The sequence below is a fragment of the Pteronotus mesoamericanus genome, unplaced genomic scaffold, assembly GCF_021234165.1.
Source record: "Pteronotus mesoamericanus isolate MK-2021 breed Mesoamerican mustached bat unplaced genomic scaffold, CSHL_Meso_final contig_74, whole genome shotgun sequence".
NCBI classification, from domain to species: Eukaryota; Metazoa; Chordata; class Mammalia; order Chiroptera; family Mormoopidae; genus Pteronotus; species Pteronotus mesoamericanus.
This window is the reverse complement of record NW_026555247.1, coordinates 43,159,472-43,179,479: the sequence shown is the minus strand read 5'-3', so window position 1 is coordinate 43,179,479 and position 20,008 is coordinate 43,159,472. Positions and strand designations below refer to the sequence as shown.

Here is a 20,008-nt window from a genome sequence, read left to right as displayed (position 1 = left end):
CCTCTCCGTGTAAGCGTGGACCCCTCTGGGGAACCCCAAGAAGCCACTCTGAGACCTCTGTTTACAGAGGAGGACAAACAGCTGTGTCCCGGGGGGCGTGGGGGCCCTCGCTCCCTGCCCCGAGAGACACCGTCTCGCTCACGCGTGTTCTGACCGGCTCATGGTTGGTTTACATTCTCCGGGTCACAAGTCAGATGGAAATCCCTGTTTTCACTGCACATGGTAGTTTTTCGGTGCTACTGTCTCGGGCCCGTTGAGGGTGACAGGCGTTTGGTGGGCTCCCCACGGGGTAGAGGCGGGCCCGCGGCCGGCGGGTGCAGCCCTGGGCGCCCCTCGCCGGTGTCTCCCAGGCCCGCGCCCGGGGTGCTGGGTGCACCCAGGTGCCTGGGGGAGCGGCTCAGACCAGAGGTGACACGGTGGGACACGCGCGGTCGCCGGGGAGGGGAGCCCGGCCTCGCCGGGAGGGCGCTGGGGGATCTGACCTGGGCAGGAGCTGGGAGGCCGCCCGCGTCCTGGGTCCGCAGGGCTTTGTGCACTGGGGACTCAGCCTTGCAGCCAGGGTTTCGGTTGCCCGCTGGGGACTCGGCGGAAGCAGGGCGCAGGAGCAATGGGACAGGACCGGGACCGGGCGGCGTTGTGAGGCAGAGGCCAGAGCTTGGGCTGTATCCAGCAGGGGCGGGGCCCGGGCCGGCTCCCCAGACGGCCTGGTGGCCACGCACCCCCAGGGTGGTGTCGGAGGAGCCGCCGGCCCTGGGGCAGCGGGTTCTGGGCACAGGTCCTGAGGCAGCGGAGGGTTCCCTTCTGCACCTCGTTGCCTCCCCTTAACTAGGCCATGCACATCCCTCACGGAGGGCTGGTCCCCTTGCCCTCTGCTCGCTGTGTGAGTGCCACTCACGCCTGCCCGCCTGCCACTCAGTTGCCCGCAGCGGGAGCCCTGCCCCCATTTTTGCCCCCATCGGACGCCCCTCCCCTGCCCCTCATTCCCACGCCCTCCCCCTCAGGCCCCCGTGTCTCACGCCAGCCACTCTCGCCCGTCCTTCCTTGGAGATTTTACATCCTTGTGATGAAAGTGTGTTAGTGCAGAAGCATTTACATGGGTTTATTTTAATTCAGCATGATCATTATGAAAGATTAATTGCTTGGGTATTGATCTTTGAAAGGGTATTTTTGTACGTCGCTGGGTTTTTGCCGGTGCCTCGTTTCTTTAATTAGCGCCGGGGCGGGCCGCGGGTGGTGGGTGTCCCCAGCACGCCTCCCCCTAAGCTTCCTCCTGTGCTTTCTGTTGCAGGTGCCCGCCGCCCTGCGCCATGCTCCGCAGGTAGGACATGCTCGTGGCAGCGGCAGGCGCGTCTCCGCAGCGGGGCGGCAGGAGGCCCCTCTGAGCATGGAGAGATAAGGCCCCGGCCGGCCGGCCTGCCTGACCCACAGCCGCGCCCGCCCCGGCTGGGCGAGCCCGCGTCCCGAGATGGAGCGCAGCCGGGAAGCCGAGATGGAGCTGCGGAGGGGCCCCGAGGGGGGCGGCGACAAGGCCGTGAGCCACAGCTGTTGCATCTGCGGCAAAAGCTTCCCCTTCCAGAGCTCCCTGTCGCAGCACATGCGCAAGCACACGGGCGAGAAGCCCTACAAGTGCCCCTACTGCGACCACAGGGCTTCCCAGAAGGGCAACCTCAAGATCCACATCCGCAGCCACCGCACGGGGACGCTGATCCAAGGCCACGAGCCCGAGGCCGGCGAGGCGCGCGTGTCCGAGGGCCTGGACGGCTGTACCAGCCCCACCAAGAGCACCTCGGCCTGCAACAGGATCCTGAATGGCGCCAGCCAGCTGGACGGCAGCAAGATCCTGCTGCGGAGCAGCCGGAAGGATGCCGAGGGGGCCCCGTGCGCCGCGGAGGACGGCCGCGCCCCCGCGCAGTGCTCCTTCTGCAAAAGCAAGTTCGGGCGCAAGAAGGAGCTGCAGCGGCACGTGCATCGGGCGCATAAGCCCTTCAAGTGCCGGCTGTGCAGCTACGTGACGCTCCGCGAGGAGTCGCTGCTGAGCCACATTGAGAAGGACCATATCACGGCGCAGGTGCCCCGCGGTGAGGCCTGCGTGGAGAACGGCAAACCGGAACTCCCGCCGGGGGAGTTCCCGTGCGAGGTGTGCGGCCAGGCCTTCAGCCAGACCTGGTTCCTGAAGGCGCACATGAAGAAGCACAGGGGCTCCTTCGACCACGGCTGCCACATCTGCGGCCGAAGATTCAAAGAGCCGTGGTTCCTGAAAAACCACATGAAGGCGCACGGCCCCAGGGCAGCGAGCAAGAACAGGCCCCGGAGCGAGCTGGACCCCATCGCCACCATCAACAACGTGGTGCAGGAGGAGGCGATCGTGGCCGGCCTGGCCCTCTACGAAGTCTGCACCAAGTGCGGGAACCTGTTTACAAACCTGGACAGCTTGAACGCCCACAACGCCGTCCACCGCCGGGTGGAGGCGGGCCGGACGCGGGCCCTGGCCGGTGAGGGTGCGCTCGGCCCCGTGGACTCCCAGCAGCTCTTCCTCCAGTGCCTGAACCTGCGCCCCGCTGGGACTGAGGCGCCCGCCCACGCACAGGCCGGGCGGCGGGTGGCCGAGCTGGACCCGGTCAACAGCTACCAGGCCTGGCAGCTGGCCACCAGGGGCAAGGTGGTAGAGCCGGCCGAGTACCTCAAGTACGGGGCGTGGGACGAGGCGCTGGCCGGGGACGTGGCCTTTGACAAGGAGCGGCGCGAGTATGTCCTGGTAAGCCAGGAGAAGCGGAAGCGCGAGCTGGAGCCGGGCGCGCAGGGCCCCCCGCGCAAGAGGACGGGAGCACCTGGGGACTTGGTGCCCGGACCCCTGGACCCCCGCTCCGCCGCTGCGCGCCCCAGCCGCCGCGCTGCCACCCCGGCGGGCCACGGCAAGTCCTCCGAGTGTTTCGAGTGCGGCAAGATCTTCCGCACCTACCACCAGATGGTGCTGCACTCCCGGGTGCACCGCCGCGCGCGCCGCGACCAGGACGGCCCCGGGGATCGTGCGCCCCGAGCCCGCTCTGGCTCCTTCAGTGAGGGCGACTCAGCCTCGCAGCCCAGCAGCCCCGGCTCGGCCTGCGGCGCTGCCACCGACTCTCCAGGCTCTGGCCTAGCCGAGGAGGCCGCGGACGAGAGCGGAGAGGAAGGCGTGGCCGACCCTGTACCAGGTGAGTGTGTGCGCCTTTGCTTCCCGGTAGCTGGTGGTTGGCACCCAGGCGGCTTGTGCCCAGGTATCCCATGCCCGAGCAGTCTGGGCTCAGGCAGCCCTGCACCCTCTCAGGTGGCCTAGGCCCAGGTATTCCCAGCTGCGGTAACCCCGTCCCTAGGCGGCTCTGCACCAAGGTGGCCCCTTGCCCGGGTAGCCCTTGGCCGGATACCCCATGCCCAGGTGGCTCCATGCCCGGATCCCCCCGAGCCTGGGTGTGCCTGGCTCCGTGTTTTGTGTCGGATAGGCCTGGGCCCCCGCGGTCCCTCCCAGGATATTTCTGAGCCCAGGAGGCCTGGGCCTAGTGGCCCTGCACCCAGGTGGCTCCCAGGCCCAGCAGCCCCATAGCCGGATGGCTCAGTGTCCTGCACGACAGAACCCTTGCCTAGGTCATCCGGGCTCAGTAGGCCTGCGCTTGGGTGGCTCTGAACTCGGGCTGGCGGTGCAGACGCAGGTGCCTGTTGTTCCCCTTGAGGCTCCTTTCTGCTCCTTGCCCAGACGTGTTTGCGTAAATGAACACCTTTGACCCTCTGAGTCGATGGACCCTGCGGCGCCGGGCGTTTGATGGGTCACAGGTGAGGGACCACCCACGGGGCGTGCCCTGCCCTTTGTCGTCTGGGACTTAGCGCCTGACCCGCAGTGCGCATGCGCCCTGCGCTCCTCCGCACCTGCCTGCGCCCGCCCGGTTATAATTAGTCTCCGTGGACCCAGGACCCTGCGGGCTCAGGCAGCTCATCGGCGGGGATCGCTCTCCAAAGAGCCGCTCTGTAAACATTTCAGGGTGCTTGGCCAGCTTTGTTTTCATCGCTTTCCTACTTGGTGTACATTTTAAACGACTTGGTACTTTCTCCATTGTTTTGTGTTTGGGGGAAACCTTGCAAGTTACAGAACTTGAAGCTTCCGCCGTGTAGTCGGGAAGGGTTTTTTCCACCTTTTCTCTGAAAGCTGGGTAATGGATGTTGCTTTTTCCTGAAAGGCGGGGGGCGACGGGGACCCAGCCACTTTGGCAGGGCTGCTGCCGTTTCGCGGGGAGGAGAGCACCACGTGTAGCTGCGTTTCCACGGCGGGGAATGGGAATCCGCCCCACGTGGACCCGATGCGCTGCGCGTTGCTCAGTCCCGGAGGCGGGAGGGAACAGGAGAGTTCGTTGTCTACGAACATGCAGCGCTTTTCCCCCGAACTCTTCTTAGTTTATTTTATTTTTTACCAGTTTGTCATGCAAAACCCCGTCAGCCTAGATGCCACCCATGGGTGGCACTTTTAATTTTTGGTCTTCCCCTGCTTTACCTTTTGACAACTAGCGATTTCACTTGGTCACATTCCAGTAACACTGTGGCTCCTGAGTGGGGCGGGGATAACCCATTAGGTCGGTCCTAAGTCTCGTTTATTTTTCACTTTGGAGATGAACGTGTTTAAGACCTGGAAGAGCTCTTGGCCCCTCCCCCGCCGGGCGTGACGGTGGCCAGAAATGACCAGCCCTGAGCCAGCTCCGTAGGGCTTTTAAAGGCATGATGCTGAGGAGATCAGGCTATTTTCACTACTAAGTAGAAATTACTCTTTTTCTGAAGGTCACTAAGTTTTAAAGATTATCATTTGTTTCTTAATAAGATCATCTATAGGTTCTCTCTGTGTCACCTACTTAAAATGCTGAGTCGCTGACGCCCCTTCCGGGGTGGGGTGCGCGTTTGTGGATTTAAGGCTTAGCAAACTCGTCCCCGCAGCTGCCTTGGGAAAGGAGTGGGTGTTTCAGGTCCTCTCTCAGGCGCCTTTCCACACGTGCCTTCGCAAGTTCTGTCCAGGGCTGTGGCTGGGAGAGGGCTTCGATTTTTAAACATCGAAATGACCAAGTTCTCGAAGGATTTGGATGGCATGACTGGTTAAAACTGTCGGAGCGAACGCGTAGCCAGGGAGGGGCGGGAGGTCACAGCAGTCCTCGGGACAGCGTACCCGGCCAGTCAGCCGCAGGCTTGACCACGTGGTGCAGGGCTCTGTGACCTGCCCATCCATCTGCCCGGGCCCCGCTTCACCCAGGGGTTGTAGGGTGGTGGTATTTTTTTCGCCACCCAGGAACAGATGTGGATGTTGCTTCCGCATCTAGAGAGGGTTTGCCCCGTTAGAGCCTCGGGGAGACGTGGCGTGTTCTTCCCCTGGCGAGGGCTGGGGCCCACCCCTTCCGCGGGCGCGACCGTCCCGTCGCTGCTGTGTCCGCAGAGGATGGGCGCTGGCAGCTCTTGTCCCTGAGCGTTAACAAGAAGCGCGAAGCTGGGAATCAAGTTCAGTTGTTGAACACGCGCCACGGAGCTGGGTCTAAGTCCTCTGCTGAGGAAGCGGCCAGATCCGAGTCGAGAGTCCCCAACGGTTCGTTCTGCTGGTCAGGACACAGGGGCCCTAGGAGGGCCTGTCCCCGAGGTTTACAAAAGTCGGCATCTCCAAACCAGGAGCAGAGGCTGGGCACCGCGGACTCACCCCGGGACGGGGCGGTGGCTTCTGGCCCTGAGGCCCGGGCGGCATCTGCAGAGACCCCGGGGACGGCTTGGGGACGGCCGGAGGCCACCGATGCACCGAGAAGGACCCGCCTCTTGTGGTGCCTGTGTCCTCAGAGTTGGTGCCTCCGTGAGGAGCCCCGTCGGATGGCCCTGCCGGGTGCTGGGGGCTGTCACGCGTGGGACCCGCCCGATGCAGAGCTCCCAGGAGCTTGTCTCTGCGATTTGTCAGCGCATCGTTTCTGCTAAAGTTCACGGGGCTCCCCCAGGTTTGGAGCGTTTGTTATTACTCTGACTTGTCCCATCAAACCCACAGCCCCCCACGCTCCCCTCTTTGTTTACCTTCAGGGAATCACCGCAACCTGATGCCAGTAAAGCCCCAGGTGCTCGATGGCATCGCGTGAAGTTGCAAGTGTGCAACTGTTTTTGACCAAATAAGATGGCAAACCAGGTGGCTCCACCTCGTGGGCAGAGCTGAGAGCGGGTCACAGCACCCGATGCAGCCGGGGGCGCGGGGGTGGGGGGCGCGTTTCAGAAGGAGACAGCAAGGTCCGGGGAGGGAGGGGGGCGGGAGGGAGAGACGCGGCAGCGACTGCAGCAAGCCCCTGTCCCCGTCCCCCGCCGGCCGCCCCCCAGGCGACGTTCTGCGCCGTCACAGTCGATGGGAGGTCCCCAGCCGTTGGCGTGACACACTCGCTGGGCACACGCTTTGCGCCTGGACGCTCGCCCCCGCTGCATGCTGGCCGCCGGGGAAGGCCCGGCCGGGCCCCGCGGCCGGTACCGAGGTTGAGCAGCCACTGTGGTTTCTTTGCAGTGGAGTATGGAACAGCCACGGGGACACCTTAGGGGACATGTCTCTGTATGTCCACCCGCTGTCACCGGGGTAGGGCAGATCTAGCTGAAGAAGCGAGGACGTGGGGCGTGGGGTGGGCTGGGGACGAGGGCGCTCGGGGCCGGGGGGCCGAGGAGGGCGAAGGGCAGCATGTGGCAGGTCACAGAGGGGTGTCCACAAAACGCTCCCGGATTAAGCAGACCCCGAGGGGTGACAGCGGTCTTCACTGCTCCACGCCGCCCCGAGGCCTGAGGGGCTGGGCGCATGGGAGGAGGGGAAGCAGGCGTAGAAGACCCTCGTGTTTAATTCTCATGCGTTATAAACGCAGCGGACTCGCTTAAGGAAAACCCTGGGTGCGCTGGACCGAGCAGTGCAGAACGCCCGGGGGTGCAGGCGGCGTCCTAGCAACCAGAAACGGCTCTCGGCCAGCGCTGGACACCGGCGGGCTGGTGATGGCGGCTTGCGTGACGCTGCTGGGCCACGTCGGCTCTGAACTACCTGAGGAATATTGAGTCACGACGGGCACAGTGTGTTTCCCTGTATTCTGCCCCCCAGACATCGCTCTCTTGTGCGTGGTGGGCGTGCTGGCATTGGCTGGAACAGAACACCACGTTCCCTGCCCCGCCAGCAGGAATTTATTATCCTGGGAAAGATGTCAGATCCTGGAGAAGGTGCTTTGGGCTTCTCTCCCTGTCGCCGAGAGGCACATACGAGCTCCGTGGACTGAGTGTTGGGAAACACACACCACGCACAGGTTTTGGTTTGCTAGCAAAATCCCAACACTTGATTTTTTCCTCTTTCTCTTTAAATTTTTTTGTTGATCTACAGTAGAAGCATAGAATTTCGAGCTGGGAGCTGCGAGCTCAGAGATGTTTATTTTGCCCTCCACCCCTCCGTTCGTCAGTGAGGAAACTAAGGCACAGGAAACCTTACAATTTGTCCAAAGCCAGATGGTGTGTGTGCTTATTCCCCAAGGACAGCGTGGCTGGTCAAAGGCACGTGAGCCAGGATGCCTAGATTGTATTTTTATTTTATTTTTACTTTTTTTGCACTGAGGAGCAATGTGTCTTTAGTAAGTTCTTCAGTCCGGTTTCCATGGTGACAGTGTCGGGCTGTGATGCCCGCGGAAGGGTTGGGTTAATGTGTTGCCACATGTGCCTGGCGTCCTGGGCGTTCTGTACACGCGGCACTTTCTGACGCTACAGTTAGCACCCGAGCTGGGGACCGCAGTCCCGTTCCCAGCCGCGGGCAGGGCTCCTGGCCCGGCATGTCCCTCGAGGTGCGTGGCCGCGGGCTGGCTCAGGCGCGTCCAGCGCCTGCTTGCTTTGCTGGCATCTCACCGTCGCCGCGGGCCGGGTGGGATGGAGGCGCCTGCACCCACTCTGCCGGAGCCGGTCTCTGGTGGTGGGTGCTGATGTCACCTGGTCGTCGCAAGAGGCCGCTTGCGGGAGACACCCAGTGGCGGTTCTCGAATGGCAGCATTCATGGGGTTTTGCCAGGTTCCAGTAAACACACGTGTGCTGTGTTTACAGAGCCGTGTTTGATGTGACGGCGGCCCCGCCCTCGCCTGGCCCCCTCTGCCCCGCCCTCTGTGCCCACCGGGCTCAGCCTCCACGGCCGTGGCCTGGGCGATGCTGGCTGTGATCGCCAGCCCCTTCCCCGGGGTGGAAGGTCACCGTTGCTGTTCTGTCACGAAGCAGAGCCCTTGGCCTTCGCCGGTTCAGGCCCGAACTTGTGACGTGAAACGCCAGGCTCTCCTTTGTGCGTTTTATCCGTCAGCAGTGAGCAGCAGCCGCTGAATGAGGGTCCTTCGCCCAGTCCCGTGGGGAGCGACCTTACATGTGAAGGGGTGGGTGGCGCCGGGTCGAGGAGCGTCTCTCTCCGGGCGAGTCGCTCTGAACCATGGGCGGCCGGCAGCGGGGGCGCGGGCCAGGCGCGGAGGGTCGGGCCCCGGGGGTCCCCCGCAGCGGGAGTGGGCTCGTGCCTGGTGGACCGGGGCCCGCTCCTCCAGGTGTGCCGGCCCGAAGCGGGGCCCGGTCTCAGGGCTGCCCTGGACACACGCCAGTCACCCGCGGTTCCACTACTGCCCCCGTCGGTCCCCTGGCTGGTCCTCTGTACCTGGGGTGTGGCACATGGTGGCACCCGCTCCTTCAGGTCAGTGCCAGTGCTGCGGACGCCCAGACGCTGTCAGGTGGCAAGAGGCAGCGTTCCGGCCCCTGACGCGGCCTCCTGGGACCACGGTCGGGGCCGCGGCCTGCCGCCGAGCTCCCCCGCCGCCTCTTGCCGTGCTGCCTGGAGGGTCCCCTTGCCCTCCGTGGGTCCGCGTGTCCTGCCCCAGACGTGCACACACTGGACCCCCTTCGCTTCCCGCTTGGCCGGGCCCTTCCTCTGCCCGGGCGCCCGGAGCCTGTGCCTGTGGTTCCGGCGGCGACCTGCTCTGTTCCTGAAACGCGCGCACCTGTTCTGTGTCCGGGCCCCGTCTGTGCCAGGCGCTGTGAGGACCCCACTGTGGAACTGTGACCTGGTCGAGGGCCGGGGTCGGCCCGACGTGTCCGGCGGCCCCGTGGTGTCCACGGCAGGAATAGCGGCCCCGCTGAGCAGCGCGAGGTTCACCCCCGAAGTTCGCAGGGAGCTGTGCCGAGAGGCGTCCCCTCGGGAGGGGCGGCTTTGCATAGGCGTTTCCTCTGCTGCCGCTCTGGAGGCCGCGTCACCCGTGACCCAGTGAAGCCCAGTCGGTGACCGCAGCGACGCCTCGTTAGCGCAGCGAAGCGATGCCTCGTCGGTCAGAGCAGCGGTGCCTGGTCGCGGTAACAGCGGCTCCGTTCAGAGCATTTAACGCAAGCCCTCGTGCAGGTACAAGTGTCCCGTGAGCGTGAACCTGTGTCCAGGCCACTTGGGACAGACAGGACTTTGTTGCATTTTCAGCCACTTCTGTTGCGGTGTCAGACTTGGGGTTGGGGAAGGTGCCAAGGTGCCTTTCTCGTGGCTTCCGACCCCTGGTGTCCTCGCAGGTGCCCGACCGGGAGTCACTCCGAGGCGTCCTCTGGAGCTGTCGGTCCTGCGGACAGACAGCGGGAAGGGGGCACTGGACTTTGCGGTGCCCACCGGACCCCGCTGAGCGCGGGGCCGCAGCGTACCGCCCGGGTGCCCGGCTGTGGTCCTCGGCAGCGGGGGCAGCTGGCGGCGGCGTCACGTGGGTGCGCCAGGACCAGCACCCGTGGTGGGCGTGGGGTGTCCCGGGGCCCGTGAGGGCTGCTGGGGCACCACCAGGAGCCTGTCCGCTGTCCCTTCCAGGGGCACGCCTTCCTGAGCGGGGGCGAAGCCGCAGGGGCCCTGCCGTGCCCCCCGCGGCCCACCCGGCATCCTCAGGCTGCCCGGAGGCGCCGGCCCTCCTGCCCCCGCCTGGGTTGGGCCCATTGCAGGTGCTGGGGAGCTGCAGTCACCCCGCGTCCCCCATCCCCCACGCTGCTGCCGCTGCAGCTGCAGGAGCCTCGCAGGAGCCTCGCAGGAGCCCGGGCCCCCGCGCAGTGCAGGCCGGGCCTGGCGGTCAGAGGCTCTCCGCTCAGTGGGCAGCTCGTCCCCTTGCATCCGCCCGGGCCTGTGGGTTCCTGGGGCGCCTTGAATTATTTAGTGAGCTGAGCCTCTGGTCAAGCACTTAGGTTTTTTAGCAAAGTGTTTTTGCTGTGTGTGCATCTCAGGCATGTTTTTAATTTTTCGTGTGTGACTTCAGGTTTGTTTCCCTTTTTGATTCTTGATGGCCTGTGTGCTGGACCTAATGGGAAGCCCTTTTTTTTCCGTGGACCCTCTGTAGGCTGCGTGCAGGAGCCGGTATTTGCATAACATTTGCATGATCATTTGCATAGTGACTTGGATTGTGGTTCGGACTCAGGTTTTACTAGCATTAGAAAGGCCAGGGGAATCCTCCAGGTCAAAGGTTGGACGCTTTCCTTTCACAGCTGCCTGATTCTGCAGGGCCGGCGGGCCGGTGTCCCTTTAAAGGACGCCTGCCTCCTGGCCCTGTCACGCAGGCCACCGCTGGCTTGAGGGAGGAATTTTCACAGCTGAGTAAGACATTTGGGCCGCTAGCTGCCAAATATGTTCTCGTAAAAATGTGCCAGATCAGAGGATCACTCTCATTCTTCCTCCCGACTGCAGAGCAGCGACGTTGGGCACGGCGAGTAAACTGCGTCCCAGCCTGCGGCGGTCACCGTTTCCGTCTCGCAACACGGGTTGATCATTGAACTGTGTCGTTAGAAATGATAACTTGGCGGAGGCCCCGATGACGTGGCCGCCTTCCGGAAGATTCCCTGGGTGCCTGACTCTAATACCTGAAACCTGGAAAACGGCGGTTTCCCTCGAAACCGTGACCTAGTCCAGCGAGCGATGCCGATATTAGTGTTTTGGGGACAGTTAATTAATTGAACTACGCTGTTGGAGAACGTCATTTTTGATACTGAAGTGATGGTCAAGTTTCCAATATGATGTCTCGTTACTATAGTTCCTTTGATTTAGAACTCGCCTGTAAATATTACCGGTTAAAAAAATGATTCCTAGCTGACTCATGAGACATGACTTACGCAAGCAGGTTATTTTGGTATTCGACTAGAAACTGGTAGTGGTGGGGTCGATTGAAAATTTTGATTTTTTTAAGAAATGTTCCTGGTTCTCGTTCTTTCAAAAGAGGTGAGGTTTGGTAGGGCAGAGCCGTGGAGGTTGAAAACCAGGCCCAAGCCCTGAAAACCACGACCGATAGAGGAGGTCAGCTGTCAGCCTCAAAGACACAGTTGCATGTGTCACCCCCCAATGACGCACAGGGCCCTGAATGTCGGGGTGAGCCCAGCAGCCGCAAAGGCCTGACTCGGGAATTCTGCAGACCGAACAGGAAGCTCCTGGACAGCCTGTGCTCTGCCGTGGAGCAAGAGTCCCTGCAGTTGCCACGGCGACAGCCCACACACCACTTAGAATCCAATTCCTGAGACCGTGCGGGAGCCCCGGCGACAAAGGCCCCGGGCTCGAGGGTTGGTAGCGAGGGAGGGAATCGAGCGGCAGGGCCGCCTTCTCTGCTCCGGGCAGAGTGCCGCAGTCCCTTCCTTTCTTAAGTCAAAGCTCTTTTTCTTTAAATTTAAAGGGCTGACATTCGGTGGGGAGGTCGCCGTAGGTGTTTGGGGAAGCTTTCGGAGCCGCGCCACCCCTGTGAGCCTTCTGGGCACATCCGGAGTGGGGGGAGAACCGGGTGGTCTCCTCCTTCCTGCCACCGGGCCACTGGACCCAGGAGCCCCGGGGGGACTGCCCGGAACCCGCCATCATCGTCCTCACGGCCGTCTGCCTGGTCCCCGGGCGAGCCCGCCCCTTCTCAGCCCCTGTGTTTGAAGTCCCCCGTTCAGAGCACACGTTTGTGTCAGGTGAGAGCCACGAGAGTTGCCAGATGTAGCAAGTACAGCTGCACAGTCCCCGCCGGTGAGGCACGTCCCGGGAGCGACTCTTGCCCGTCCTCTGGGGCGTGTCCCCTCTAATATCTGAGACCTACTTAGGCCAGAACTTCCTGGCCGTGCAGCAGAAGTACAGATGACCCAGCCGCCCCGCGCTTTCTGTGGCACGTGTCTCAGCCGGCGGGTTACGTCTCGTCACTTCGTGCGCTGGAGGGCCCAGTCTCGCTGCCGGGCCTGCGTCGGCTGCGTAGAGCCGGCGGGGCGGCCCTTTGCACGTGCACGGAGTCCAGGGTGGAGGTTGCGCTGGACTCCGTGCGTGCGTTGGTCTTCACTGGGTTCCGCTGCTGACCACGGCCCTGGGCTCTTTCTCCTCTTCTGCTGATCTGCTTGGTGACCACCAAAACCCAAGATTGGTCAAGCAAACCCGCGTTTGGTCCGTTACCAGCAGCTGCCAGGCGCGCGGCCGTCCAGTGACCTGTGGCGACGTGGCAGGCTGGGTGCCTGTTGGTGACAGTTCTGAGTTTGTGAGAAAACGTATTCTCGTATTATTTATTAATCACTGCATTGCTTCCCATCTGAACGCCTGCGAAGCCACTTTTGCCCCACCCTGCATTTTAAAGCGATTGTTTCCCTGTGGGCTCACACTGCATTTCAGGTTTCCGCTGGGAAAATGGAGGCCAGTTACATCAAGAGACGGCGTGACTGCTTCAGGAGTTTGTTTCTGCTCTAGCGGTTTTGCCACATATAGGGCCCATCTAAGAAACCGTCGTCTTTACCCTTTTTTAAAAAAAAATCATCTCGGGCCGGTCACCTCAGGCGGCGATTGGGTGGGCGAGTCGCCGTCAGCGAGAGACGCGGTCCCCAGCGGTGACAGAACACCCAGGGCGCCCCGAAGGCGTCGGGAGGGGGAGAGTCCAAAACACTGCGTGTTAGTGGTACTGATTTTACCAACAAGCTGCTTGTCATTGGATTTTAAAAATTCCCCGTTGTGTTTGACCTCCAGGCAGAGAAGCCTTTGCCACTGGGTCACTAGCAACACCGGGGGATTTCACACTTGATAGGCGAGCACTCTAATTTTCTTTGAACAGCATTTTCTTCCGTGGTCAAGATGGCGTAATAACTGTAGATGTAGGAATTTCAGGAAGCTCTCCAGAACCTCAAATGACAGTAGTAATTCCATAAAAAGAACTATGTATTTTTGTTTCTAGGGATAGTAAAATCTTCAGTGCGGTATTTTCTCTAATTAAAAGCTACCAAGTTAAAGTAATTATGTTATAAAAGGGAGAAAAAAACCGTTTCCAGTTTTACTACGTCTTGGCTTTAAGTAGCAAAGCTTGATCAGCGATTCTGAGACAGGTTTTTATGGGGGATGACGATGTGACAGGTTAAAGGAATAAAACACCGTCCTTGGATCATGCACCTCTTTGACCAAATGGTTGAGCAAAGCCAGCGTGCGAGAGACGGATGCGTCGCTTGCAAACACCATTCATCGAGACAGAAAGTCACGCGTGTCTTCCAGTTGGGCGAAGGCAGAGTGCTTCCAAATTTTCGAAGTTTCCCAGGGTTCCCGGGGTCGTCCTTTGGGCCTCGGTTTCCGTGTTTCCACGGGTGAATAAACTGGGGAGGCTGAGCAGGGCCCCGGCCCCCTGCCGTGCCGGGGCGGGCGCGCCTGCCCTTTGAAGTCGGGACAGACCGGACGAACCAGCAGTGGTTGCTGGGAGCGGGAGCCTCCACGGTCAGAGCCGGTCCCGGTGCCCTGCCAAGCTCCATCTCGGAGCCCGCGGTGGCCGTGCCATGGTCGCAAGCTGGGAAGCGCCCTGGAACCCGTGTGTGTGGCCTGCCTTCTGCAAGTGACCGGCCGAGGTGTGCCGGGCTCCGTGTGCCAGGCATGACAAGGGCTCGAGGTTCCTGCCTTCCTCAGGGCCTTGCGGTTTGATTAGTAACAACAGCTGTAATTTGGGCTGAACGCAGGCCCCCATCCCCAACACCGCCACCCTGCGCTTTGGAGGAAGAGAGTGGAAAAAGGAGGGAGTGTGTGTTCTTTCGTCTAGAATCAGCCCGGGGAGGAGGCGGGGCTTAAGAAGCAGGGAACCGTCTGCTTCCAAAGCAGAGCGTCTTGTGCTGTGCACAATGCACGCCCACGTTTTTGACCCCAACGCTCAGGGGAAAGAAAAAGATTTGTTTTAGTTTATTTATTCAATTACTTATGTATTTATATTTAGACACTTGTTATTTTGTATTATAAAGGAATTTTAGCATTTACTTTTGATTATATGGAGATGGTTATTGCTGTCTGGAGTTGCACTTTTAATGCATAAGCATAAATAAAAGAATTTATTTACACAGCTATGGAGTTAGTACTTCCCATGTATAACGCGCACCTTTATTTTTCCCTCAAAAATTCAGGCAAAAAAGAAAAGTGCACGTTATACATGGCAAACTACGGGGGGCGGGGGTTTGGCCGACGCCGCAGACTCAGGGTGCTGCCTCTTGGCCTCGGGGGCTGCCAGGGTCGGGTGAGTGGCTTGTGCCTACGGCGGACGGTCTCGCACCTGCCGTTCTGGGGCATCGCAGGCGGAGCCGCAGCGGCAGGGACCCGGATCCGCTTCTTGCACCTAACGGGGGCATGCAATGGCGGCGTGGCCTGTGGGCTCGGATCAACGTTGAGGGCTCGAAGCTGCATTAAACACCTGATGAAAAACCAAGAAGCCCCAAGCAGCACGTTGGGCTCACGTGCGGCTCTGGTCTCCGGGTCATCGGTGAGGAGGTTCACGGCGGCCGACGCCGTGTGAAGCACAGTCGACGCCCCTCCCACCCCCGCAGCTGTGCCCGAGGACACGCCGCGACCTGGAAATGGATTTGGGGAACACGTCCAGCTTCGCTAATGAGAGAGGGCCCCCAGTTCTTTTGCCGACTGTGACAAGAAGGGACCACGCTTCGTGTGGGGCGGCCCCGCCAGGACCGGGGTGTGCTTTGCCGCCCCGAAGCTTTTATTACTTTATAAACCTGCTGTGCAGTGGTTTCCTCCCTACGTTAACGTCCGTCTTTTCTGAGAGTCTCTCCCTCCTTTGCCGTAAGATTTAGTGATCCATGTGCAGGGCTAGAATTTGACCTTTTGTTCCAAATAACCATGCATTTTGTATGGAAGGACGTGTCATCCGAAGCAACGGACTGTGAGTCTAAGCGGGTGAATTTCGGTTCCAGTTATTGAAGACGGTGGCTGCCAGGGTGGTGGCTTGTTTGCAAACTGCGCTGCTTGGTCGTTGGAGCTGAAGTGACTGTGAAATGAAGTTGTGCGTCTTGGACGGGGTGGGTGGGACGGGGGAGGGGTCCGCCTGCATCACGCTGCGTAGCGTGGAGTGTGGGTCCGCGCCCGAGGCGGAGACTCCGACGTGAGCTTGATCTCGGGACGGGGGACGTGCACGTCTGGAGCGTTTCCTGACGGGCATCTCCGTGCGGCAGAATGACCGGCGATTTCCAGGAAGCCTGACCGCAGCGTTCTTTCCGGGCAGCAGGGGACCCGGCAGACTGGCCCTTGCACAGCGACGTGGCCTGGGAGCCTGAGCCCCAGCTCTGCTTCAGAAACCCACAGGCCTGGCGCTGGGGACCCGCGCCATGGACCGGACGGACCTCTGCTTCCCCCGGACCTCGGCCACCTCGCTCTGCAGCCGCCCATGAGGAAACCAGCGGACCGGCAGTCTGGGATGACGTTGTGGGGAAGGGGGCGCGGCGGTGGGACATGGGCCTGCAGGGGGGTCGCTAGGGGCCCACGCTGGCCGAGCTGGGGCTCCGTCGCCGCGTCAGAGTCGGGGACCGGTGCGTGGAGACGTGGGCTTAGGTAGCCACCTCGACCCTCGCCACCCTATGAAGGTCCCGCTTGGCTTCGCTGTGTCGGAGGCTCGGTCCCCCCGCTGGCGACCTGGTGCCCTGCAGAGCGGACCGGCCGCCATCGCTGCCCAGGGCCGGCTCCGTGGGGGTGCTGGGGCCCTCGGCCGGAGCGCGCTAGGCGGGCCGGGCCAGCGCGGAGCCGGGTGGGAGGTGTCTGCTGCTGCAGAGCCGCCCGTCCCCATCGGCCGCCTCCGCGGGGCACTGTGGTTTTGAAGACATTGTGACTATGGCGTGTGACTAATACAATTTTTCCCAGATTCTAAAAATAATAACCATTTCATTTCTTGCAGCTCCGCGTTGTGGGTTTGGGGTGTGTGTGTTGCGTAATCACAAAGGCGCTCGCCGCTCGCGGACACGGGAGAGGGTGGGGCCTGTGTTTCCGCAGCGTCCTGCCTGCTCGCTCCGCAGATCTGGCACTGGCGAGTCTTCAGTGGTGTGGACGGATGCTCTCAGCTTCTAAAAATAGCTTTTTCTCACACCCGTTTTCCCCTTTTAAAGAACGGGGTATTCCTTTGGGTCGAGCCCTGGGCCTTGCGCCGGCCTGGCTGTGGGAAAGGGAGCCAGTTCTCAGGACTCGGGGTCCTGTGTGTCGTTATGTGGCCGGGTAGCGCTGCCCCAGCGGCCCGCCCAGCCCACACCCTGCCGTCGCCTTGTGGGGAACCTGTGTGCCTGTGTGACGGCACGCAAGTCCCCGTGTGCGCTGTGTGCGTGCATGTGGCTCTCCATGCGTGACTGCGGTGAGTCAGCACACGTGGGACCGCATTGTGCACACGTGTCTAAGTGCGAGGAGAAGCAGGCGCAGACAGGAGTGAACGGGATGAGCTGGCACCGCCTGGCGCAGACGGCGCGTGGCCTGTGTTTCCATGTGGGGACGTGGCTGCACTGAGGCCCTTGACGCCCACATTTTCAGGCGTTCGTGGCTCTTGCTCCTGCAGCTGCCACTTGGCCGGCGCAGCCAGGGGACCTGTCTCAGTTCCATGTACGACTGTCAGCCGCCGGCGTCCTGGGAGAGACTGGGGTTCTCAGTTAAGGTGCAGGGATGCGGCCGCCTGACCAAGGGGTTTTGGGTCAGAGGGAAGAAATGAAGATGTCAACCTCGCTGAGTGGCTGCTGCCGTGAAAACTAGTTCAGGGAGCAGCTCAGTGGCAGCTTTTCTGGTCACTCCCTGTTTCGCAATCCTGCGTTCTTGCGTGTCGCACGGGGACCTCACCGCGTGCTGGGGAGGAGCACCTCTGCCCCCCGGACACCGCTCTGCACCTGGGTGCTCAGGGAGAGTGCAGGCCACACAGGTCCCTGGGAGCAGGAGAGGCGTCCTGGACGGGGACCACAGGCCGGGCTGGGCCGCACGGAGGGACCTTCTGGTAGGCGCTGGGCCTGCGACCTTCACCTCTCTGAGGTCACGTTTGCTCGTGATTATTTGATAAGTCCCCGTCTCCCGCTGTGAGGACAGCGATGTGTGTGCTTTGCTCACTATGGAAACCAGCAGGAGAAGGTACAGTGACTTGAAAGGTTTTATTTAAAGAGCAAATCATTTACCGACCAAGATGGCAGCCCCTTAAGCAGGAGGAAGGCACGGGGCCAAGAGGTGGCTTATGACCTCAGAATATGGGGCGGGGCAAAAAGTCTGTTCAATTCTTCTGTGACATCGAAGACATTTTTCATTTTCACCGATAACCTTACTAATTTGGATATTGTGTGCGTACGTTGGCTCCTCTCCCTCCATGATCCGCGTCGAATCTCTGTGGTGGCTCTCAGGTAAGGCCCTGATTTGATCTCTGTCCCCTTCAGCTGGTCTCCCCGGCCGTGGGGCAGCGTCCAGCAAGGAATTCCCAGCACGAACCTTCCCGAGCCACTTCTGACACATCCAAACCGTCACACCCCCTTCTCCATACACTGCACAAGTCTTTTTTTGCTTTGCAGTTGCGTTTTTACTTTTCTTGAAATAATAAAGCATATAACAAGCCGAACATGTTGCATGTTTTCTTCCATCTTCCATATTAAAATGGCTGCACAAAAATGCACCAATTCTGATTTTTAAGTGCACGCCGATATGACAATTGTCACTATACAGTCTAACAAAATTGTTTCGAATGACGTTAAAGACAGGTAAGCGCTGCTGGAGCCACCGTATGGAACAGAACTGAACGCACATTTTGGCCAGCCCCGTGTGCCCTCCGAGAGCCGTCCCCACCTCCTGGGACAGCCGCCCGCCGCCGCCTCCCACGCGCGCCCAGGCACACCATGTCCTCGCTGTCTAGAAATCGCCACGGTGTCCGCACTCAGAAAGGCTGGTTTTTCAGGTCCCGTGTCTGAGCCGGTCCTGTTCCTAAACGGGGAGAAAGGCTGCAAATAGCCCGGTGACCTGTCGTTTCCTGGTGTGTGCTCCTCACCTTTGCCCCAGATACCTCCTGACCCTGGTTATTCTGGGGCTGGGTGGCCGCGGGGCCGCCTTAGCCTGGGGTGGGAGGCCAGGCCGGGGAGGCAGAGGGAGCGGCCGAGGGCGCTTGCTCGGAGGGCAGCTCCTGGGGTCCCATGGCAAGCCCTTCCCTCGGCTTCGGAACCTCTAATCCAGGGAGTCAAGGCCCCTGCTTCGCCAAGGGCTCCTGGAAACCAGTCACAGAAACAGGATTTTGCAACTGCTTCCCAAAATAGAACTATGACTCAGGGATTGAGAAAACGCCCGTTACCAAGCGGGGCCTTCCAGGGGGGCCGGGGGCGGCCTCTCTCCTGGGGCCGCAGCCGCCCGTCAGGACTTTCCAAAGTCTGCGCGGACAGAGGTGAGCTGTCAGTCGGGAGCAAGACCCAGGATCACAACAACGGGGGCTACGTCGGTTTCCTCTCCAGATACAACGGAGAGGAACCCTAACTCGGATGAGGACGTTCACAAAAGAGAATGTATATATGCCTTTGTTTTCTTTCTTGCATTTAAAGAACATTGTAACTGCAGTCCTGTTTCCGCTTAGCCTGAGGCTTAGCCAGGCTGAGATTACGAAAGTATTTAGGGGTGGGGCTTGGGAGGAGTTGCTTAGGGGGCTGAGCTAGACTCTTTCTGCTAGAGTCTCTGGTGGCGTGGGGCTTTGGGGATACAATATTTGCGTGATAATTGGACCTTGTCTTGTGGGAGAGAGAGAAAGCCCACGTATTTTATGCTCATTTACACGTTGACGCCCGTACAAGGCTGGGAGGTCCCTGGGCTCTGTGCTCTGGAGTGGACGAGAGACGGGGATGGCCAGCCCGGGGCCCAGCGCCCGCGGGTGCCCCTCTGCTGGCGGCATTGACGGCTTTGTGACCCCCGCGCGCCTCGGGGCCGGGTCAGGACCACCCGGCCTGCCCCGCCCCCGGCAGCCCAAGAGAGGGGCTGGGTGAGGCAAGGCGGGGCGTTCCTTGGATCTAGTTATTTAGCTTCGTGAACTAATGACGTTTTAACGTTGTGGGCAGGGAGTTAGCAAGGCCCGGCGCGCGCCCAGGAGCGGCTGTGCCCAGCCCGTTCAGGCCTCCTGATGGAAGACGCTCGTGACGACACTCAAGCAGCGAACATAACCTCTGTCTTGACAAAGTGCTGTTTGTGACGGGACACGGACCATCACGCATGCCCTGTGAAGAGCTCCTGTCTCTGTCCTTGTTCCTGTGGAGGCTAGAGGGACGAGCTCACCGTAGGAATGGCTTCCGCCTGCCTCCCGGCTCCTTACACGCAGTCTCAGTGACACTGCGGGAGGGCCCGTAACAGGCATCGCGTGTGCGTGGGCTGAAGGGGCGGGGGGTGGGGGGAGGCCCCCGCTGGGATAGACGGGAGGAGGCCTTTCCACGTCAGACGTGGTAGCAGCGGTGGCCCTGGGCCTCCGCACAGTGGCCGCCTTCCTAGACCGGAGGGTGCGGGCCCGCACCCCCCGAGCATTCCTGTGTTTTAACTTTGAGAGGGACGCCTTTGAAGCCACCGTAAAAAATGCCTCCTGGAACACATTGTCAAGTCAGTTGCTAAACTGCTGCACTATTTTCAGGCAGTTGCTAGATGAGTAAATGGAATACGCTTTCAAAAAGTTGGACGTTTGAAGGCACGGCAGCACCGGCCCCCAGAGCCTAATGCATACAGACGTATTGTTTCATCTGCACTGGTTTTTGCCAAGTACGCCCTGGATATCGTTAATTG

The 20,008-nt window shown here is 60.9% G+C and overlaps 1 protein-coding gene across 1 annotated transcript in view; it reads left to right on the top strand.

Annotated features, from left to right (window-relative positions):
• The first annotated feature begins 1,412 nt into the window (after window positions 1-1,412).
• The window catches only part of ZNF516 (zinc finger protein 516), a 35,213-nt gene continuing 16,617 nt past the window's right edge, over window positions 1,413-20,008 (top strand). Inside the window, exon 1 of the mRNA XM_054583791.1 lies at window positions 1,413-3,191. Coding sequence (XP_054439766.1) covers window positions 1,466-3,191 — 1,726 coding nt within the window. The 5' untranslated portion in view covers window positions 1,413-1,465. The remainder of the gene's footprint in view (window positions 3,192-20,008) is intronic.